We start from the raw sequence: 23118 nt of genomic DNA on the forward strand, positions 1-23118 counted from the left end.
CTGGGCTTACGATTCTTTAGAGTTATATTTAAATGCATCTTGTAATCTATTATATGGATAATTGGATTAAAATCACGCACAATTGAAATTTGGAGATAGGAGATATCAACTTAATCGATATAAAGTGGGTCTCTGGATCCCAGATACAACCTGCTTCTGAGTACCTTCTATCCATCAAGTTACAGGATGGTGCATTTTCTCAATCCTTTCTGCTCGTTATGTCATATTGTGACCATCCAAATATCATAGGTCTCCTTACTTGAAGAAAGATGTCCTGTTTATAGTGGAAATGCAGTAAGATTTACCACATTGATTCTTGTGATGGTGGAACTGACATATGAGGATATAGTTAAAAATCACACAACACCAGGTTATAATCCAACAGGTTTATTTGGTAGCACAAGCTTTCAGAGTGTTCCTCCTTCATCAGGTAGCTGTTCTCAATGGCAGGGAAGTTCAGAACCAGTGATCACATTCCAAGAATACAGGATAACCATTTAAGAATGAGATGAGGAGAAATTTCTTTTCCTGTAGTGTAGACAGCTTGTGGACTTTGCTACCACAGACAGCATTTGAGGCCACAACATTGTCTGATTTCAAGAAGGAATTGGAGATAGCACTTGGAGCTGAAGACAGCAAAAGATATGGGGAAAAAAACACGAACAGGTTATTGAGTTGGACGATCAGCCATGACCATAATGAAGGGCAGAATAGGCTTGAGGGGACCAATAACTTACCTCTGCCGCTATTTTTTATGTTTTTATGTTTCATAACAAGAGGTCAAATTACATGACCCATTAAATGTGATGGAGACACGTCGATATTTATTGATGCTTTTCACACAGTTATCAAATGCAGTTTTCTGAATAATATTAATATCCTGCTTATTCTACTTAATTTTCCAAAGACTGAAGTCTGGTTTACAGGAGCTTAAGGAACAATTTACAAGGTGATTTCTTGGATGGGAATTATTGTGTGATCCCTTGGCAAATGCCCAAAGTAGCCCAGACATTCTTGTCTGCTATAATTCTTGTCAGTAACACTTCACTCTGTAATTATTTTTCAAATTACTTCATACAAGATTTACTGTTACATTTACATTAATTTGCCATATTTCAAGATTATCTTATACAAGACAAGCAGTGCCTTTAAGGAAAGCCCACCCAAAAAATATGTAAACTACTGTCTGTAATATCTCATTGATTACAATGATGCATCGTAATCATTTGCTGATCACAGATACGTCAAATCCGTTTGTGAAACATTCGCTTAAATTGTAGCTTCTCTTCCTCTTCCTTATCTCTCATTCTGGAGTCAAGGATCTGTAGTTCCTTTCTCACTGCCTTGGTCATTCCACTGTCATATTCTAAAACCTTTTCAAAGTCAGCCGTGGCCTCTGCTTGGTTCCATACTTCTGCGTGAGCTTTTCCCCTTAGAAAGTAAGCTTTTACGTTCCCTGTGAAAGGAAGGTAGTGATTCAAGAAAATATCCGCGTCGACTTGGTAAACATAGAGGATCAGCTACATTTTATATGCTGTTTTAGGCAAATTAAACTGAGAATACTGAAGAATAAGATGTACATATTGTTCTCCATTAGCAATGCTTAGAATTAAGACCACTATGTTTTATGCTCACAAATTTAGGCATTTGTGTTCATCACTCTATATGTCTGACTCTTGCTTTCATTGTTCACTCTTCCTATTACTGTGACTCATTTTTTTTCTTCAGTTTGCTTACCACCCTTTCTACCTTTCTCGCATTCTTTCAAGACAGCTTTTTTTCTTGGTGGGGAACTTGGAGGTAATAATATTTACCTGAATTTACTGCTATTGCTGTTCTAATTGGTAGAAGGTTCAAGGCTAAGAAGGAATTATGGATGTCTTAAACATAGTTTCGTGATTAGTTACTCTTGTGATTCATCTGGAATCCGATTGGTTATTTATAGACTTACAGTGCAGAAGGAGGTCATTAGGTCCATCATGCTTGCACCAATCTACAAAGACTGGACTTCACTAATCTCCTTTCCCAACAATTAGTCCATACTCCTCAAGGCGAAGGCAACACAAGTGAATACCTAAATGCTAGTTAAGGTAACTCAACCATCCCTTCAGACAGTGAGTTCTAGACTTCCACAACTCTCTTAGTGAAAACATTCTTCTCAACTCTCCTATTAGCCTTTTACCTTTTCCTTAAATCTATACCCCAAGATTATTGACCCCTGTACTAATTTTAAAAGTGTCTCCCTACACACTCATAGTCTTAAAAACCTCTATGAGGTCCTGTCTCAATTTTCACTGCTGTAAGGAAAACAAACCCAGTCTATCAAAGAGTTCTCCTCAGCTCAGGTACTCCACCCAGGCAGCACTCTGATAAATCTCATCTGCACCTTCTCATACGATCACATCCTTCCTGTAACATAGTGACCGGTCATACACACAGTACTCCAGTTGTGTCCTAACCAGCCTCTTATACAGTTCAAGCATAGACGCCATGCTTTTATATTGTATACCTTTGTGAATAAAGGCAAGTATCCAATATACCTTCTTAACCACCTTAGCAATCTGCCCTAGTACCTTCAGGGATCCATGAATAGGCACAGCAAGATCTATCTGATATCCAGGATTTTCTAGGTTCCCACCAGTCATTATGTAATCCCTGGCCTTGTTATCCTTCCTGAAATTGATTACCCAATGTGTGCAGCAGCTCCAAGCTTCTGCACACAGTGATTGGCGGCTTCAGAGCCTGTGCAGCCTGGAAGAGAAGTACAGGGAATGCTGGCATTGTCTCACACTTTCTCTGGGTTAAATTCTATATGCTACTGTTCTGTCCACCTGAGCAGTCCGTTGATCTCATCGTGCAGTTTATGACTATCCGTTTCACTATTTACTACCCTACTAATTTTAGTGTCATCGGCAATTATCTTGATTATACTCCCTACATTTAAATCCAAATCATTAATGATATTCTCTGCACCCTCTTGTACAACCACATCCATCCTATAACATGGTGACCAGAAGTGAATGCAGCATATCCACCGATCCCTGAAGGTAGTAGGTCGGGAGGACAAAGATGATTACAAAGGTATATGAAATAGTTGCATATATTAGCTCCTCAAAAAATTCAATCAAATTGGTCAAACGCAAGCATCCCTTAATAATTCCATGTCAACTATTTCTTATCACTCCATGTCTCTTCAAATGTAGATATATTCTGTATCTCAGAATTCTTTCTAATGATTTCCTCACCACTAAAGTTAGACTGACTGCCCCGTAATTTCTTTGTCTATTCTTTCCTCCTTTCTTACTACATGACAACATTAGCAGTTCTCCAAAGATCTGGCATCTGACGCCTGTCACCAGAGATGTTTTAAAACTAATAGCCAAGGCCCCTGATATTGCCTCTCTTATTTCCCTCAACAGCTTGGATTACATCTCACCTGGACCTATGGATTTACACACCTTTTGGGTTGCTACACATGATATAACCTCCTCTGTTAATTTCTTCGAACATTTCACAGTCATCCACCCTGATGTTTACCTGCATGGTCCTTTCCCAATTTGAAGATTGGCGTAAAGTATTTATTGAGTACTGTGCAAGGTTTGTGAAGGTTTGTAGCTCAGGTTGAGGTTTAGGGTGTAGGTTTGCTCGCTGAGCTGTAGGTTTGATATCCAGACATTTCATTACCTGGCTAGGTAACATCATCAGTGGCAACCTCCAAGTGAAGCGAAGCTGTTGTCTCCTGCTTTCTATTTATATGTTTGTCCTGGATGGGATTCCTGGGGTTTGTGGTGATGTAATTTCCTGTTCGTTTTCTGAGGGGTTGATAGATGGTATCTAGATCTATGTGTTTGTTTATGGCGTTGTGGTTGGAGTGCCAGGCCTCTAGGAATTCTCTGGCATGTCTTTGCTTAGCCTGTCCCAGGATAGATGTGTTGTCCCAGTCGAATTGGTGGTTTTTTTTCATCCGTGTGTAGGGCTACGAGGTAGAGAGGGTCATGTCTTTTTGTGGCTAGCTGGTGTTCGTGTATCCTGGTGGCTAACTTTCTTCCTGTTTGTCCTACGTAGTATTTGTGGCAGTCCTTGCATGGAATTTTGTAGATGACGTTGGTTTTGTTCATGGGTTGTACCACCAATTCGACTGGGACAACACGTCTATCCTGGGACAGGCTCAGCAAAGACATGCCAGAGAATTCCTAGAGGCCTGGCACTCCAACCACAACGCCATAAACAAACATATAGATCTAGATACCATCTATCAACCCCTCAGAAAACAAACAGGAAATGACATCACCACAAACCCCAGGAACCCCATCCAGGACAAACATATAAATAGAAAGCAGGAGACAACAGCTTCGCTTCACTTGGAGGTCGCCACTGATGATGTTACCTAGCCAGGTAATGAAATGTCTGGATATCAAACCTACAGCTCAGCGAGCAAACCTACACCCATTGAGTACTGTGCCCACACCTTCTTGGTACACACACATAGATTACCTCAGTGGTCCCTATTTGGCCCTACTCTTTGCCAAGTTATTCTGTTGCTCTTATATAAATATTTTTAAAAACTCTTTGAATTTTCCTTTATTCTACTTGCTAATGCTTTCTCACGTATTTGTTTCACTTTTCCAATTAGCCTTTTAAAAAACCCTTGCACCTTTTTATATTCCTCAAGGGAATCCACAGCCTTCCGTATCTGCCATAAGCTTCCCTTTTTTTCTTAACCAATCTTTTATGTCTCTTGATATCCAGGATTCTCCTGTCTTGATCCCACCCATTGTCTTTGTGTGAACATATATGCCCTGTGCTCTGGTTAATTCCTTTTTGAATACCTTCCACTGCTGTCACTTTCTTAACTGCAAATAGCTGCTTCTGATCCAAGTGAGCTAAATCATACCTTATTTTTTGTAAAGTTAGTCTCCCTTCCATTTGGAACTTCATTCTCATCCTATCCTTATCCTTTTACATAACTATCCTAAATCTAACTGATTTATGGCTGTGATCTCCAAAATACTCCTTTACTCATGCACCTTCTTCCTGCCTGACTCATTTATGAATATTAGACCAGGATTAGACAGTTCCTTGTTGACCTTTTTACGTACTGGCATAAAAGATGGTCTTGGATGCAATTTAAGAATTTTATTCCCTACCTTGCACACTAAAGTTATCCCTTTTAATATTTGGGTAGCTAAAATCCCAACAATTAAGGCCTTATTATGCTTACACTTCCCTGAAATTTTATTACATTTTGATCCTTTGTCTTTCTTGGACTATGTGGGGGCATATAGTGCATAACCAACAGCATGTTGCCTCTTGTGTGATTTTCACTTCCACCAATATGGCCTTACTTGACCATCCTTCCAAGATATCATCCCTTATCACTGCTGTAATTGATTCCTTGATCAAACGTCTTTGATCACCCCTCTATAGCAACTCAATACCCTATAATTAAAGATGCTGAGCTGTCAATCCTGGTCATCTTTCAGCCAAGTCTCAGTTACAGTTGTGATATCATACTTCCACATGTCTATACGTGTCTCAGCTCACCCGTCTTAAACCCAGACACCTTTCGTTAAAATACTTTCATGTCGTGTTGTTAAACTCACCCCTTTCTTATCTACTCTATATTTATTCTGTCTTCCAGCCTCATTTCTTCATGTTTAACTCTATTTCCACTTCAACTTCTCTCACCTTTGACAACTTTCATGGTCCAAACCCTCCCACCTATCTAGTTTACATCAACCCCAACAGCATTAGCAAATAATCCAGAAGGATGTTGGACCCATTCTTGTTCCAATGTAACCTATCTAATTTGTAAAGGCCCGACTACCCCAGAAGTGGTCTCAATGTCTCAGATATCGAAAGCATGCTGTCCTGCACATCTTTCTAGCCACACATTCACAGAATCCAGAACTATTAAGATGTTGAAAGAAGCCATTTAGCCCATCATGCCTGCAATAGATTCATTTGCACTACCATTCTAATCTTATACTCACTACTGCATGGTACTGGGAGTAATCAGGAGGGATAGTAATCACCTGGATCTCCATGGTCAAAGTTCTGAACATTGATTACTTAAAGTTGCAATGGGCTCCCTCTTGTAATCTGATTGTTCGAAGGGACTTGGCAATTGTTCATCCCATAATCTTACAAGTACAACATTTATTATTATTGTTTTCTTCTTGTAGCTTAGATAATATATAGTTAATATTTCAATGTATTTTGTGCGATGAATTTCTGCTTTCATAATTAACCATGTGTCTCGAACATCAGTATTAATGTTAGAAAGCACTGTTCATAAAGGACTATGGACAACTGGGACATTTTCCACAAGAGTGTGTGGAAAGAAGCTGAGGATTCAGTTGTTGTGGAAATTGATAGTGAATTTCCAGTCCCAACTCCACTGTTGAGACTAATTCTGATATTACCAAGAAGGATTCTCCTTCTCAACCTCTCCCATCGCCTGAAGCAATGTGAAGCTCAGGTTAAACTCACCACGAGTCATCTCTCTCTCTCTAATAGGAGAGAAGACCTGCAGTCCTCTGGGACTATGGCAATGTTTACATTCATAGAGCATAGACATTGGATCTTCATCTTAAGAATTAACAATGCAGTGGGGAGAAAGATTTGATGCAGTTTTATGAGTTCTCCATTGACAGTTTTAAATCTTCAATATTTTTATTGTAATATATTTTCTGCGAAGTTGAATAGGAAGTTTCTATACTGTACCTTGGTGATTTGCCCATACCTGGATGATTGTTGAGGATGTCTGTTGTTTGCTCCAACACTTCATAGTATTCTTCCATTTTCAAAAGACATTGACAGTAATTCAGAACTAATGTGACTATCATCTTCTCCAGTTTGAGCCATTGAACTTCCCAGGGTTTTTGCTAACATTAAAGACAGAAGTTAATCACCAATATCTTGTTACAAGTCATGATGCTTTAAATCATGGGGGATGTGTAATGATAGCCTGTTTAGGATTCCAAAAAAGAATAAAAAGCAACACAAAAAAAGACAGTGGGGTGGAGAGTTATAGTGGAATAGTTTGATTGCACCTTTCTACAGGTGCTAAAAACTTTCTAATATATTTGGCTACCAGGACGTGTGATTGAATTTGACATATTTTCTAGATAAGATTGAAAAGTTACATTTCCATTTGACACTTCCTCTGCAGTCTGATGGAGAGTGAATTGATAAAAGCAGGTGGCAAACATTATTAGAACTAAAGTTATCCAGGAATCAATGCTTAACTCTGGGTGCCTCAGTAATCATATAAAATAAAGGTAGCACTTTCCCTTCTTCATCTGATGCATTGTATATTGACCCTCATAATATGTGACACATTAGGTGATGTGTAGTTTGTGCACTGTACAATTCAGCATTGAACCAGCTGTTAACACATTCAAAGCACATAACTTTTTTGATGCACATTGCTAACGTATAAACGTTGTGGGATGAATTTTATAGGGATCTGAGAAACGCTAGCTATGGCAATATTTGAGGAGGAATTGGACACAAAATCTAGGAGGTAGCATTTCTACACTGGGAACATTTTGTTTCATCTATATGCTTTTGATGAGTGCCATGGTAAGTTTCTCACTCGGCAGCGTCGCGTTGCCAGTTAAGGGGGATTCTTGGTTGTTAAACAATTTGTTGATGGCCCAACTCAACCCATTAATGTTCAGCTTTCTCTCTTATCACATTCATCAAACAAGCTAGATGTCAATAAAACTCAACATGGAAACCAGAGTGGTTGTCTGGCGATGGACATTGGCATCTGATATGTGCCAACCCATCACAACCATCATGGCACTTCTGCTTGCTGGGGGCATTGGTGACTAGTGTTGAAAGGCTGCAGCAAGAGTACTTCTTGTGCATGGACTGTACCTGGCTCAAGGATTGGACCAGGTTACATCTCAGGGCTGCTCACTTGCTCACTGAACTGCTGATCACTTAACGCCTCCCTTCATGCTGACAGCACCCTTACCTTGCCTTTCCTACCATGCCTGTTAATACACTGGCAATTCAGCCAGAACCAAAGGCTATTCATACCGCCCTATCAATGAGCTTTTTAGCAGGGACACACAGATAGCTTGTTATGTTTGTCAGGAGGTATCTGTCAAGGGAGGTGGGTGCGTAATGACAACTTGCCAGAGAGTCATTGTATCTCTAGCAGCACCTGCCAGTTGCCTGCATGGTAAACATACTACATTTTCCTGATGAAGGGCTTATGTCCAAAACGTTGACTCTCCTGCTCCTCGGATGCTGCCTAACCTGTTGTGTTTTTTCAGCACCACACTTTTCGATACTGCATGTTCATTCAACAAAATGGTCCCGTCAGAAAATGGTTACAGATAGTCCTCAATCCAGTCAAGTCAGGCATCCCAATCACATGCACAGTGCGCACATAGTCCAGCTGCTTGGCCATAGTCTGTCATTGACTTGGGAGATCCACTGTCAGGGAAGTGGTCCCAGTTCAGGCTGTGGACTGGGCAGTGCTCAATGGCCACAGCAGTCAGGGAATCACATGGCATTAGTCAGGAAACTGCAAACACAATGGCCATGGGTCTGCTCAGTCATATCTAGAGGTTTCCTGTTGAAGTGAGTCAGAGATCTGGGGTGAACACAAACCTGGTTGTCGATCTGTTGATCATTCAGGAGGCTTCAGCATGCAGGGGCAATTGGGAGAGATCCCAGCCAGAAAGGGTGGGGGACTGGTAGGGGAGTCAAGGCTGGAGGTGAGGGGAAGCAGAGATATTTATGGAGGTGGGGACAAGGATGGTGACAGAGGGTACACAAGGCGAATGGGGGATACGTGAAACCACATCAAATGGTATGGTAGATTATGATAGTGGAAGTGGTTAGTGACAGTGACCACACTATGGTCTCCACAAGACAGCGGAGAGAAGCAGTGTAGGAATGATTAAGGGTAATTAGGCATTCAGGCACAGAGAGGACAGTTGGAGGTGAAGTTCAGCATGGTAGGTCTTCACATGGGCAGTGGGATAGGTGGAAATGGGCTGTTGGGGTGGTGCGAGGCAAAAGGGGACATGAAGGCTCATGGAGGGGTATCTGGTGACCAGGCAGGGCCCAGTGCTGATGGTACCCACCATGAGCTGTGTTCCCTGCCATCACCTTCTGTTCTCTAAATGTGGAGTGCTGCGAAAAAATGGCAGGAACAGCACCCAGGGTGGGCAGAGCAAGTGTCAGTTTGATGGGCATAATCACGTGGTCAAATTTAATGAACTCGAGATCCTTGATGTGACAAATACATGAAGCAGCCTTTCGCACAGTGCAACTACATTGAACTTGCAATCATTTCATCACCTAAAAAGAATTTCCAAAAAAACCTTAACAAAACCATTAAGAAGTATATTTATGTTTAAGAATGCCAGCGGATTGCCAACTCTAACTCTGAAAGTGTCCTCTATTTGTACAACTTACCATTTTATCCTCAATACAGGAGTGCCATTGAAAACCCACATTTCATTTCAATACCAATCCCTAGTTAGTGGTGAACCTTTACAATTGTTTGTGCAGTCATGTGGCTCACTTGATGTCTTCAGAGGGCTATACAGATCTACCATCCTTGTGATTCTGTTCGCCGAGCTGGGAATTTGTGTTCCAGACGTTTTGTCCCCTGCCTAGGTGACATTCTCAGTGTTTGGCCAAACAGAGAACAGCCAGGGAATTCCTAGAGGCATGGCACTCATCCACAGATTCAATCAATAAGCACATCGACCTGGACCCAATATACCGACCACTGCAGCGGACAGCTGGAACTGACAACCGGAAGCGGCAGATTCAAACCACTACAAATGCCGGAGGAAAGATCACAGAAGCGCTTCACAGGAGGCTCCCAAGCACTGAGGATGTCACTTAGACAGGGGACGAAACGTCTGCAACACAAATTCCCAGCTCGGCGAACAGAACCACAACAACGAACACCATAGCTACAAATCTTCACAGATCTACCATCAGATGTAGAGTCCAGCCATGTGTAATTCAGAGTGAGTGGGAGTGTGGGAAAGGCAAGTTGAACGTTGCTATATTTGTAATTTATTTTCCTCATGCTAGCCCACAATTTATTTAATTAAATTTCAGAATTTGCCATAATGGAATTTAAAAGAGCAAGCTCTATGTTGTGAGATCAGTCTCACACCTCCTTCATTGTCTTACCCACTTCATCACACACTCAATACATTACTACACAACTGTACCCCTACATTACCACAGACCCTACAATTATTATAATTTGTAATTATAATATCATAATTGTATTATTTTTACCACGCACAATGTATTACTATACCCAATACCTTACTATACCAATTACATTATTCTATCCACTTGGCTTGAAATCTAGAATTTCTCAATGGCACTTTCCTTTTAGTGTAAGAGCAGTAATGGTTAAGTCTTCATGCATAGTACTTTTCGAGATCAAGCTTAGCTCAGCCAAACACACCTCCAAACCCTACAACCACCAACATCTGGAAGGACAATGTTGTAACCGCATGACAGCTCACTCCACTCTCTGAACTGTTCATGATTAAGGTTGCTGCTACCATGCTTTTTAAGTAAGGAAAACTACAGGGTCTGCTTAGACTACTGTGATAGACTGTGAACACTTCCTGGTCTAACTCAAAGAGTCCATTGTAGTTAACAGGATCTATTTATTGCATTTTACCAACCAGTTGCAACGTACATTTTTAGGATAGACATGGTTACAGAGATTAGGAGAAGGCCAGATGTTGGGTCTTACTCCTGAATCCCAGGCTGTACCTCCCACAAGTCTATATGATATCATCCTAGTAGGTGATGCTTATGGGTTAACACTTCCAGACACTTTCAGATTAGGCGGGTCCAGTGTCTATAAGGAATTGGCATCACCACCAAATCACCCATCACCTTGACTTGGAAATATTTTATCATTCCATCATTGTCATTGGGTCAAAATCCTGGAAGTCTGTTTATCAGCATTGCAGGGGAACCTCGCCACAAGGACCACAGCCGTTGAAGAAAGGACTCATCATCACATTCCAAGAGCAGCTGGGCAATACGATAAGGCTAGCCTTATCAGCAATCCCCACAGCCTGTGATTTCTTGTTTAAATGCGAGGGACCTGGGATCTGCAGTTGGGTTTGCACCTTCCATTCCAACCCGAGAAAGAAACATTGGATCAGGCCGTCTTGCCTCTCAGGCCTACTCCACCATGCTAGGACTTGGCTGATGATTATCTCAACACCATTTTCCTGCACTATCCTTATATCTCTCAATGTTATTAATATCTAGAAATTTTCTGGAGGTTCCACAGCCCTCCAAAGTAGAGAATTCCAAAAGTTCATAAGTCCCCAAGTCAAGAAATTCCTCTTTACCTCAGTCTGAAATGGCTAGTCTCTTATTGTGAAACTCACCCTGACAGAAGAAACAGCTTTTCGGCATCCGTTCCAGTGTGGAGCCAGTTTTGATTAAGTACATACTTGTGGCACGAAGCCATACAATTTCATAATAGCAATCTGGCATATAGCACTGACAATGCATCAAGAGCAGTTCCACCTGCCCATGTATCTTCCATCATACACTATGGAATTATGTAACAGCTGCAGGGATTCAGTGTCTAAAATAGCCTCTGGCAGACCGACAAGGAGAGGCAGTTTCACAGAGAGAGAGAGAGAGAGAGAGAGTTAGAGAGAAAGAGTTCACAATGTAAAGCCCCACGGCTGTTTGAATATTGAGAGCAAGTGAAGACTGCAGATGCTGGAGATCAGAATTGAAAAGTGTGGTGCTGGAAAAGCACAGCAGGTCAGGCAGGAGAGCTCCTCGGATGTTGCCTGACCTGCTGTGCTTTTCCAGTGCCACGCATTTCGATTCTGAATATTGGTGTCACTAATCAAATAGAGTTAAGGCAAATTCATTAAATTGAAGACTCTCAAACTTCTCCATCTCAGTAACTGAAAGCGAATAGCAAATACAGGGGAACCTCGATTATCCAAATACCAATTATCCGAAAATTGGATTATACGAAGGAGATCTCGAGGTCCCGATAGAAACATTACAGTAAAGACGTGTTTCCAATAGTGATTGCGTCTTTTGTTTACAGTGATTAAAAAGGCACCATCTCCAAATGACTGACCTACTGCCCTCTCTCTCTCCTCACACTTTCCCTAGAGTTCTACACAGGGGTGTACCCTAAACCCCCCTTCCCCAGGTAATCTCTCCAACATTGTCCTGTACAGGGCAGAGGTGGAACCTATCAAAAAGTTGCAGTAAAAGGTTCTGTGTGTGTGGCTGTGGCTGTGTGTGTGCTATTTGGAGCAGGAGCAGTCTTGTTGTTGGTGTCCAGTCAGACTGCCCCAGAGAGGGGACGGGTGCTGTGCTGGACGGAGGTGGGGGTCAGGGGGGTGCGGTGTTGCACATGGTTGGGAGCGGGAGGGGGGGATGTGTTGGGAGTAGGAGGCAGTGTTGGGGGCAGGAGGTGGTCTTGAGGGTGGGGAGCATGGGGTAGTGTTGGAGGCAGAAGGCAGTGTTGGGGGCAAGAGGCGGTGTTGGGTGCAGGAGGCAGTGTTGAGGGTGGGGGGCAGGGGGCAGTGTTGGGGGCAGGAGGCGGAGTTGGGGGCAGGAGGCAGTGTTGAGGGTGGGGGGCAGGGGGCAGTGTTGGGGGCAGGAGGTGGTGTTAGAGGCAGGAGGTGGTCTTGGGGGGGGCATGGGGTAGTGTTGGGGACAGGAGGCGGTGTTGGGGGCAGGAGGCGGTGTTGAGGGTGGGGCGCAGGGGGCAGTGTTGGGGACAGGAGGCGGTGTTGGGGGCAGGAGGCGGTGTTGAGGGTGGGGCGCAGGGGGCAGTGTTGGGGACAGGAGGCGGTGTTGGGGACAGGAGGCGGTGTTGGGGGCAGGAGGCGGTGTTGGGGGCAGGAGGTGGTGTTGAGGATGGGGCACAGGGGGCAGTGTTGGGGACAGGAGGCAGTGTTGGGGGCAGGAGGCGGTGTTGAGGGTGGGGGCAGGGGACAGTGTTGGGGGCAGGAGGCAGTGTTGAGGGCAGGAGGCGGTGTTGGGGGCAGGAGGCTGTGTTAAAGGGTGGGGGGGAGGAGGCAGTGTTGGGGGCAGGAAGTGGTGTTGGGGGCAGGAGGTGGTGTTGAGGGTTGATGGCAGGAGGCAATGTTGGGGGCAGGAGGGGGTGTTGAGGGTGCGGGGCAGGGGGCAGTGTTGGGAGCAGGAGGAGGTGTTGGGGGCAGGAGGTGGTGTTGAGTGTGGGGGGCAGGGGGCAGTGTTGGGGGCAGGATGTGGTGTTGGGGGCAGGAGGTGGTTTTGAGGGTGGGGGCAGGGGGCAGTGTTGGGGGCAGGAGGCGGTGTTGGGGACAGGAGGCGGTGTTGGCGGCAGAAGGTGGTGTTGAGGGTGGGGGTCAGGGGCAGTGTTGGGGGCAGGAGGAGGTGTTGGGGACGGGGGGGCAGGGGCCGTGTTGCACGGGGTTGGGGGCGGGGGGGTGGCCGACGCTGTGGGCAGAGGGCGGTGTTGAGACGGGGGCCGTGTTGGGTGTGGTGGGGAGGTGTTGGGGACGAGGGGGGGCGGGGGTGTTGTTGGGGCGGGGGCCGTGTTGCATGGGGTTGGGGACGAGGGGGTGGCCGATGTTGTGGGCGGAGGGCGGTGTTGGGGCGGGGTCAGTGTTGGGGCGGGAGGGAGGTGTTGGGGCCGGCGGGCAGTGTTGGGGATGGGGGGGGGGTGGCGGGGGGCGGGGGCCATATTGCACGGGGTTGGGGGCGGGGGGGTGACCGATGTTGTGGGCGGAGGGCAGTGTTGGAGCGGGGTCCGTGTTGCATGGGGTTGGGAGCGCTGTTGGGGTTGGGGCTCATGCACTGTGTGCTGCTGCAGTCTCCTGATCCGGGAGCAGAATTTAAAAACTCCGAGCCACAAAGGATAGGCATTTAATCGATTAATCGAATAATTGATTATCTGAACGAAATAGTGCCCGCCCATCACATTCGGATAATCGAGGTTCCCCTGTATTGCCATCAGAGCTCAAGGTTTAACAAACATAACCAATAATAATGTTACTGGACAAGTGACCAAGAGGCCCAGTCTAATGATCTGAGGATTAGGAGTCAAATTTCTAATGGCATCCGATGAAATTTTCAGTTCTATTATTGAATCTGGAATTAAAAACTACTCTAATCATGATCATTAAACTACTGCTGATTGCTGTAAAATCCCATCTGATTCACTAGTGCCCCTTAAGGATGTGCCATCCCTTCCTGATTTAGTCTATGTATATAGACTCCAGGCCCACGGCAATGAGATTAACTTTTAAAGTCTGTCTAAAAAGGCTGAGGAAGCCATTCAGTTTATCAAACCACAATTTAATAGAGATTAAATATTCTAGGGTTGGACAATAAATGTTGGCTTAGCCAGCATCATCCAGATCCCATGCATGAGTTAAAAATAATTTAGGAGTGAGGAGAAATGGACACAACACTATGCTACAAGAGTTCACGATGACGACTGAACAATGAGAGTTCCACCTTTGTTATTTCGATACCTTTACTTGGAGGTTCTTTAAGCAGATGACTGCCTCGCGATACTTTGCCAATGCATCTTGATACCTGCCGAGTTTGTACAGTCTGTTCCCCGTTCCATGGAGAAGTGGCACAGCTTTAAGTTTCTCGTCATCGTTCATGGCCCATGTTTCTCGTTTGTAAGAGCTCGGAGACTCAATCTAATTTGTTTTTGTTAAAAAATGCATTTTACTCGAATAAAATGAAACCTCCTTGGTTATTTTTAAAGCAAACAGACACAATTTCTTTTTGTTATTGAGTCATATAGTGAAATAAACATTTGGGTGATGCATCTGTAATTACAGTAGGAAACAGTCTTCTTAAAAATTTTCATTTGCATGCATTTCATATCACCATAAATATAGAACAGCACAGCACAGGTTCAGGCCCTTCAGCCCACGATGTTGTGCTAAACATAACGCTAAATTAAACTAATCCCTTCTGTTTGCCCTTGGTCCATATCCCTCCATACCTTGCATATTCATGTGCTTATCTAAAAGCCCCCTAAATGCCCCTATCATATCTGCCTCCACCACCACCACTGGCAGCACATTCCAGATATCTACCACTCTCTGCATAAAAAAAACTTGCCCCTCACATCTCCTTTGACCTTTCCCTCTCTCACCTTAAATGCATTCCCCCGAGTATTATTTCAATTCTGGGAAAAAGATTCTGAAAGTCAACCTTATCTATGCACCCCATGATTTTCGAGACTTCTATCAAGTCTCTGCTGCCCCAGAGAAAACCACCTGAGTTTCTCTAGTCCCTCCTTAAAGCTCATAACTTCTAATCCAGGCAGCATCTTGATAAACCTCTTCTGCATCCTTTCCAAAGACTCCACATCCTTCCTGTAATGTGGCAACCAGAATTGAATGCAGTACTTTAAGTATGGCCTAACCAAAGCTGTATAAAGCTACAGTATGAAATACTGACTCTTGTACTCAATTCCCTGACCAACAAAAGCAAGCATGCTATATGCCTTCTTTACCATCCTATGTACTTGCCTGACCATGTTAGCACACTTCACATCAAACTTTATGCCCATTATGCATGCTTATTGTCCACATTTCCGATTCAGTGAGTTTCTATTACCAACTTAACTGCCAGTTTATCGATTAATTAATTGGATGACCAAAAATGTATTTGAGACTGTTTTCATCGGCCAATTTGTTTCTCAGTAACTGGAGATTTTAGGGGTAGTTAGCTGATCCTGCCCATCGTTTGACAGGCATCACATCCAGGTGGTAAAAACAATGACTGCAGATGCTGGAAACCAGATTCTGGATCAGTGGTGCTGGAAGAGCACAGCAATTCAGGCAGCATCACATCCAACCTGCACTGCACCACCCAGATTATAGGGAATTGGATTTGGTGTTGAAGACATGGAGGGATTGGAACCAGAAAGAAGGGGAACAAAATGGAGTATAGTTCCCAGTCTAGAGTCCAAGGCCACCATGATTTGACCCTTCTGCAATAAAAAGCCTCCAGGCAAAGAGAGGATAACTCTCTTGCACAAAGGAATGGCTGAATAACATTCTTGCTACCCAGACGCTTCAAGAGTCATCCTAACCATTGCTCCCCTGCTCTCTAACCCCCTATTTGAGAAGCTGTTAATTCAGGGCCAACATAATTCTTGAAATGTTCCTTGAAATAGATGTGCAACAAAAGGAAAGAAGAGGAAATTCAAGTGGTAAGAATGAACTCTGACACCCCCCACTCCACTTCCACCAAGTCAACAGGTCCATTTCACACAATCTGCAGAAGTCAGTCCTGCACCTAGATGGATTGAGAATGAGAAGGAAATGAATACCTTCTGAGGTCACATTAGTGGCACAGGTGTTCAACTGCTGTATGTAAACTGATCTTCGGTGAACATTGGAGTGGAGAGTATTAGAGCAAAGAATGGTGTGTCGAAGATCTTGGGTTGGCATGACCCTGCACTAATTTGGCCTAGGGACGAGAAAGGGCTTTGAGGATCACTGGGAGTGTAGAGATTGACATGGAAGGTATAAATAACCATGGAGGCTGGGGAGAGGGAGATAGGTTGGCAATGGAGGACCGTGAAGAGGATGGCAATATGAGTTAGCATGGATGGGCTATGAGGCATGTCTGGATTGTGAAGTGCAAGATCTAGAAGGCCCTACTGCTGTTTTTATTATAATTAAGACAAACTCCCAGACCACCAAGGCAGTCCTTTTCAGAGAGCCCATCTGGGCAATCAGCAGCCCCTGTGGCTGCCCCTCCACTGTTTCCAGAGGGTGGCAGGCTAAACTCCAATTAGCTCCTCAGAGAGAGCATCCAAATCATCTCCTGAGCTGGACTTGAGGAGTCAGGAATGCTGTGCAGCCAACTCCGACCGGGAAGATTCACTCCCTCTCTCATTATCCAGGCTTTTGCAGATGTCACTGTAAAGACTAGTCTTGAAAACATCTTTCTGGTTAATTTTATAGAAGGAGCTAGCAGTAGGAGGCATCCCTATTTACCCATCCGTTATACTTAAGCTCGGACTTTTCTCTCTGGAGAGAAGGAGGAAGAGAGATGACCTGATCGAAGTATACAAGATAATGAGTGGAATAGATAGAGTCAATAGCCAGAGACTTTTTCCCAGGGCTGGATTGATTGGCGCAAGGGGTCATAGTTTTAAGATATTAAGAGAAAGATATAGAGGGGACATCAGAGGTAGGTTCTTTATGCAGAGAGTTGTGAATGCATGGAATGCATTGCCAGCAGTGGTGATGGAAGCAGAGTCATTAGGGACACTTAAGTGATTGCTGGACACGGACATGGACAGCAGTGAATTGAGGGGTGCGTAAAATAGGTTATTTTATTTTACATTAGGATTAATCCTCGGCACAAGATCGTGGGCCGAAGGGCCTGTTCTGTGCTGTACTTTTCTATGTTCTATGTTCTATTATACCTAGAAGGTTCAGATACTAAGCATCACCAACATAAATAAGGAAGGTCTTTAGTGGAAAAAAAGAAAAAAGATTAAATAATCTACTGACAGGACTAATCTCACTAGTGATGTTGAATTGTGATTTAAGAGGTAAGAATAAATAGAACAGTCTTTACCTTTAACAGCTCCATTACAAAGATAAGTGGCTGAGGTTCTTTTTGCAATTCATCCAAATCATTGTATCCCAGGCTGTGATAGGCAAACATATTGGCAAGGCCACAGGTATGAACATGCCAATCTGTCGGGTCCTTTCCTTCTACAATCATACGCAGACTCTTTGCTACAATTGGATACAGACCAGTGTGCTGTTGGTGGGGGTGTGGGGAGGAAGAAACATTTATTCCAATTTTGATTATTCTAACAATAGCCATGTGATGCATTTTCACAAATAGCACAATATGAGAAAGAGACATTCAACGGTAACTAGAAAATTGGTATGGAGAAAGAAGAAGTTTGTTTACCCAGGAAAGATTACAATAGACTCCATGACTCAGATGTGTACTAGAAAGGCCTTTGCAAATTGTTATTTCTATCTGCTACTTGCCATGTTGCAGACAAGCTTCATGCTAACCATCTTAGAGTCACTGTTTGAACAGCAACCTAGGTTTCAGGGCTAACCCACAGTTACCATCAATATCATTCTGTTCACACATACAAGTTGCATTAATAACAAAATATAGCTGTTTATATTTTAATATGGAGTGTCACACACAGGCAATATTCAATGAGAAATTGAATGTGAATACAGCCAAAATGAGTCAGTAACTACCTATATGAAGCTTTGATCTGTTTCAACAGGCACAGCAGCCCACCTACAATGTACTGTTGGAAATAACTCTGGGAAAGGTCTTTCACTCTTGAAATAGTTTATTTCTCTATTACCCTTTCATTATGTTTTACCATCTAATTTTGCTCCATTTTAAAATGTTACTTTCCTCTTTTGCTGTACGTTTGTCTGGCAATAAGATTAGATTACTTACAGTGTGGAAACAACCTTTCGGCCCAACACATCCACACCAACCCACCACCCAGACCCATTCCCCTGCACCTAACACTACGGGCAATTTAGCATGGCCAATTCACCTAACCTGCACACTTTTTGGAGTGTGGGAGGAAACCCACACAGAGAATGTACAAACTCCACACAGTCAGTCGCCTGAGGTGGGAATTGAACCCGGGTCTCTGGCACTTGTGAGGCAGCAGTGCTGACCACTGTGCCACTGTGCCACCCATAAGTCAGGCAAACAGCCTATTTCCTGGCCTGTACCACGGGAAGCTGCTTAGCTCCTCCTGCAGTTTAGTTTTCAAGCAATGGAGAAATCTCTGCCATAGTCCACATATCCAATTAATCCACAGGATGATAAACTCATATTGCAATCCTGCGAAACATTTTCTCATTAATTGGTTGTGCATTGTTACTGACATCGTGGCTTGAATTTTCAGGTCCTGCTGAGGGTGGTAACTGTAATAGAATCAACCTGAAAATAATGGGAGCGGGTGGTATGGTATGTTCCCCATGCTGACCATTAAAGAGCTTTGTTAACCTCCTGGGAAGGAGGCTGATTGCCATTTTCCTGTTGGCCTCCAATTTCCAAAACATGCCTGGTGGGGGGGTTTACCTGGAGGGGGGAGGAACCTGAAGATAGGTATCCATTGGCAGGTTGACAGACCAACACTCCAGGCACGTCCAGAGACCCCCTACCTGCCTATGTGCAGGTGCTGTCAAACACAGCCTTGTCCAGAGATCTCTCCCATCCCTCAAAACACATAGGGTGTTGCATGGTTCTTATTTAAAGTTTTAGAAAAGCCAGTATTGGGTACATCCATGTTAATTCACTCCCTCAGTTATTCACCCTGCACTGCAGACTTCTGCTTGTCTCAAACTGGAGGGGGTTCTGATTGGGCCTCTAGTTTCAAGATACCATGTCAACCCTGGTTTCATGGTGAGCCTGTCTCTACGCCAATTAAGTGGGATGGAGGGGTGTTCTTTAAGAATTAAGTTAGAGTTTCCTTCCCCAGATTCCTGTTTTTCACTCCCAACAACATTTTCAGCTTCATATTTCACTGCTCTTCTTTCAGAATATCTGTAACTTATGAAGAGTATCAAAGGACAGATTATAGGAGCACATATAGACTCACACATTTGTCAGTACAATGATACTGCAGTACATTGGTTTACAGCGTATTTTGCCATGAGCTCATTGGGGTGGGGTGACACTGTTCCAATTTGCTTTCTGCTCAGCTCCAAGAACTGCACCAAGAAATGCCAAACAAAGGCCACTCATCATTTCTAAGTGGTCAAAATTAAGAGAGAGAAAAATAGGTGTTGATGTTTTCAGATTTGGTGGCCAGCATAAGAGGGCAGTAATGAAAACCTGAGAACAGGACACATATCTGGTCTCAGTGACTGAGGGGAAGGAGCAGCTGAACCTAAAGATAGGTCTGGAACAGCTAGGTGTGCTCCTCTTCAACATATATTCATAATATTCTATACGTTGATTTGTTTTAAGAAAAACATCTCTTCCTTTGCAGTTGATGTTCTCCTTTCCTCCTTTTGTCTGTTTGCTGAGTATAACATACGAGCTCTGATTTCTTGTTCATGCTTCACGTGTGGGCCTGACATTTTAGGATCAGCAGTCTACTCAAGTAATGCTCCTTTTTAAAGAATACTCTGTCCAAGTCACCAGCTTTGAAACAGGGCTTTCAAATATTGACTAAATTACTTCGAGTTTATGGAATAAAACAAATCAACATCAGCACAGACGGCAGACAGTTTAATTGAAACAATTCTTTTGTAAAAGTTGTTAGCTAGCTGCCTGAGCATTAGACTGCAAACTCCTGGTGTAAAGGATAAATGGGAATCCAGATTAATTTTCAGTGTAAAGTACTGGCAATGATTTACTTTGCTAAACTTAATTCATTGATTTTTTTTGTACAGGGTGGGGGAGGACTCCGTGTTTCGGTTGTTATGCATTTTTTAAAATGGTTTCATTCACCTTTTTGAGTGCCACGATGTATTAAGTGACTTCAAATCATCCTTTCGCAGCTATAGTATGTCCATATGCTGGCAGCTTAGTTTAATCTGCTTACGCCTGCCTAAGGATCAGAATTAATGACTAAACAGAAAAATGGATTGTGGAGCATTGTGACAAGCAGCATTACTCATCTAAAGATTAATGCAAAACACCGAGGAACTTCATTTCCTTTCGACGCTGTATCATCAATTCACTGCTTCGCCACCCAAACCTACTCTGCAGGCAGCACTTACAATGACATCACACCAGAATTCAGCAACCTCTCCAATCCGCATGGATGATAGTAACATTTCCCAAACTTCCAGTTTAAACATATTGCCGAAAATTATTTCCATTGGTCTGCCAACTTGCTTACTGTCATCGATCACTGTTCGGTCTCCGTCACATTTTATAGTCCGAAAATGAAATGTGACCTTCGTAACAAAAAATAAAGCCGGTTATTTTTTACTTTCATTTCAAAACAAATTTGGTAAATGAATATTACAATCAATATATCTATATGGGAGTACTACGGTCCCTGCAAGTGTACTGGTTGGTAATTACATGCCCAATTACTTCTTGTCTTGTGTTGGCACTGTTGTTATCCAATTTTTTTTCAAATGAATTAACAATTTTGTTAAATTACCATACAAAGAGCTTTTATGTAACCATAAAATCCCATGATGTTTTAATATTGTTTCCAGGCTTTCATGTATTAGTGCAATGTTTAAAATTGATAGGATTACTTTTTATATCAAAGTGAGAACAAAATACTTCCACTCAGTAATTTAGCAAGCTTACAAATGGGTAGTCAGTTAGCTCAGTTGACTGGCAGCCAATTTGTAAGACAAAGTGATAGTGATAGTGTGAGTTCAATTCCTGCACCCTTTGCCTGAGGTTGTCTCGAGTGAGTAAGCAGCCCTGTGGTGCAGTAGGACCAAGGCAACTGTATTCTCTTACTTATACAAGAATTGACCATTTTCCAGGTCTGAGACATTTTTTTTAAAGGAACACCAATATTGGGTTTAAATACTTTTGAATTACTAATGACAGCTCTAGTTGAATAGCTATAAAAATTCAAAATGAATTTGAATTATTAAAACATACCGTTGCTTCGACCATACCAGAATTATACTAAATCCAGTAATGTTAGTATGTGGAAATTTAAATACTAATGCATCGTAAAGGTAAATCTTCACAATATTCTGCCACACATATTCTGCATTTATTTATTTTGCCTCCATTGAACTGGCCTTTTGAAAATAATATAAATCCATAATATTTTCAGTAAATATTATTGAACAATGAGTTGAACTTACTTTGGATCCTGTGAGAAATTTTGGTAGCTCACCAGTTCCTCCATGGAGGATTGTCTTTTTAATGCCTTCAACATTTGCCAAATATGTTTCCTCCATGATTGGTGTTCATGAAATATAGAATAAGCTTCCAGTTTACACATTCAGTATACAGGTTCTCATAAGCTAAGATTACCTGCTGATCCTCGCTTTATACATAGGATTAAGCAACCAGCTAGCCAATGGTTAGGAGATGTGATGTAATAAGGCACTCTAGTTGATTAAGAATATTCACTGTTAAATAATTTTTGAGCCTCTTAATAATAGTACCGAATTTTCTGGAAGAAATTAGTGCACCTCTCCATTCTGATGTCAGCTTCAAGAGAATGAAATACGGACATTCAAGAAATCCAATAACCACTCAAGCAAACAAAAACAGAAATAGCTGGAGAAACTCAGCAGGTCTGGCAGCATCTGTGGAGAGAGAGCAGAGTTTATGCCTGAAGTCCGGTGACCCTTCTTCAGAACTCAAATCGTCTTCCTACCATTGAAGAGGGGGAAAGCTACCCGGATGTGGGATCTAAATCTATTATCCAATGATCTCATTTAGCAAATGCCTATGTGAGGACATATGGTAAATAAAAGGTAAAGACATCAGAGTCCGACTCTCTCATTATAGAGAGACAACTGATAGTAGTTTACATACTAGAAGTCAGTCATGGTGCCTCCATCATTAAATTGCACGTTGAGGGTGCTTATTCACTTTTCAATTATATATGCACAGGAAAAATTATAGGACAAATAAGGGTAAATGCTACTTTAGAAATTAAAGTACTTTTGAATTACTAATTACTTAAGGTCAAGGGAGCGAAATTAAACTGGAACTCAAAATCTAAGTGCTTTCCAGTATGTTACCATGACCTGCCAGAAAATAAACGCCCATAGCTGAATTTGGTTCTATATGTTTCCATGAATTGAACACAGTTATCCGTTTTGTTTTTCTATACTTATCAGCAAACAATTCCGCAAGAAAGTGGAGTTGAGAATTATCAGATGAGTCACAAACACATTGAATGGTGAAGCAGATTCAATGGGCAATATGGCCTATTTCTACTCCTATGTTTTATAGTCTAATTGATACAGGAGTGGACTGCTTCCATTGGATTTGGACCTTAATAACAAGGCCAACATTTGTCATCAACTGCTTTTAAGTTGAAAGTTGCAAGTCAGACTTGAAGATTATGGCAGATTTCCTTCCATAAAGGACATCAGTGATGGCAGATGGGTTTGTACATTATTGATGGCTTCA

At 42.7% G+C, this 23118-nt stretch overlaps 1 protein-coding gene across 1 annotated transcript; it reads right to left on the bottom strand.

Moving 5' to 3' along the window:
* Positions 1 to 371: 371 nt before the first annotated feature.
* aipl1 (AIP like 1 HSP90 co-chaperone) lies at positions 372 to 21989 on the bottom strand. Its single transcript, XM_043718499.2, has 6 exons — positions 21834 to 21989; positions 20769 to 20948; positions 17617 to 17805; positions 14529 to 14705; positions 6746 to 6887; positions 372 to 1456 (listed from the first exon to the last, which is right to left on the bottom strand). Exons 1-6 carry the CDS (start codon positions 21927 to 21929, stop codon positions 1245 to 1247), a joined length of 996 nt encoding a protein of 331 aa, XP_043574434.1. The 5' UTR covers positions 21930 to 21989; the 3' UTR covers positions 372 to 1244.
* Between the last annotated feature and the right edge of the window lie 1129 nt (positions 21990 to 23118).

Source organism: Chiloscyllium plagiosum, unplaced genomic scaffold (assembly GCF_037043375.1).
Source record: "Chiloscyllium plagiosum isolate Xiang-an unplaced genomic scaffold, Cpla_swu_hap1 HiC_scaffold_31, whole genome shotgun sequence".
Taxonomy (NCBI): Eukaryota; Metazoa; Chordata; class Chondrichthyes; order Orectolobiformes; family Hemiscylliidae; genus Chiloscyllium; species Chiloscyllium plagiosum.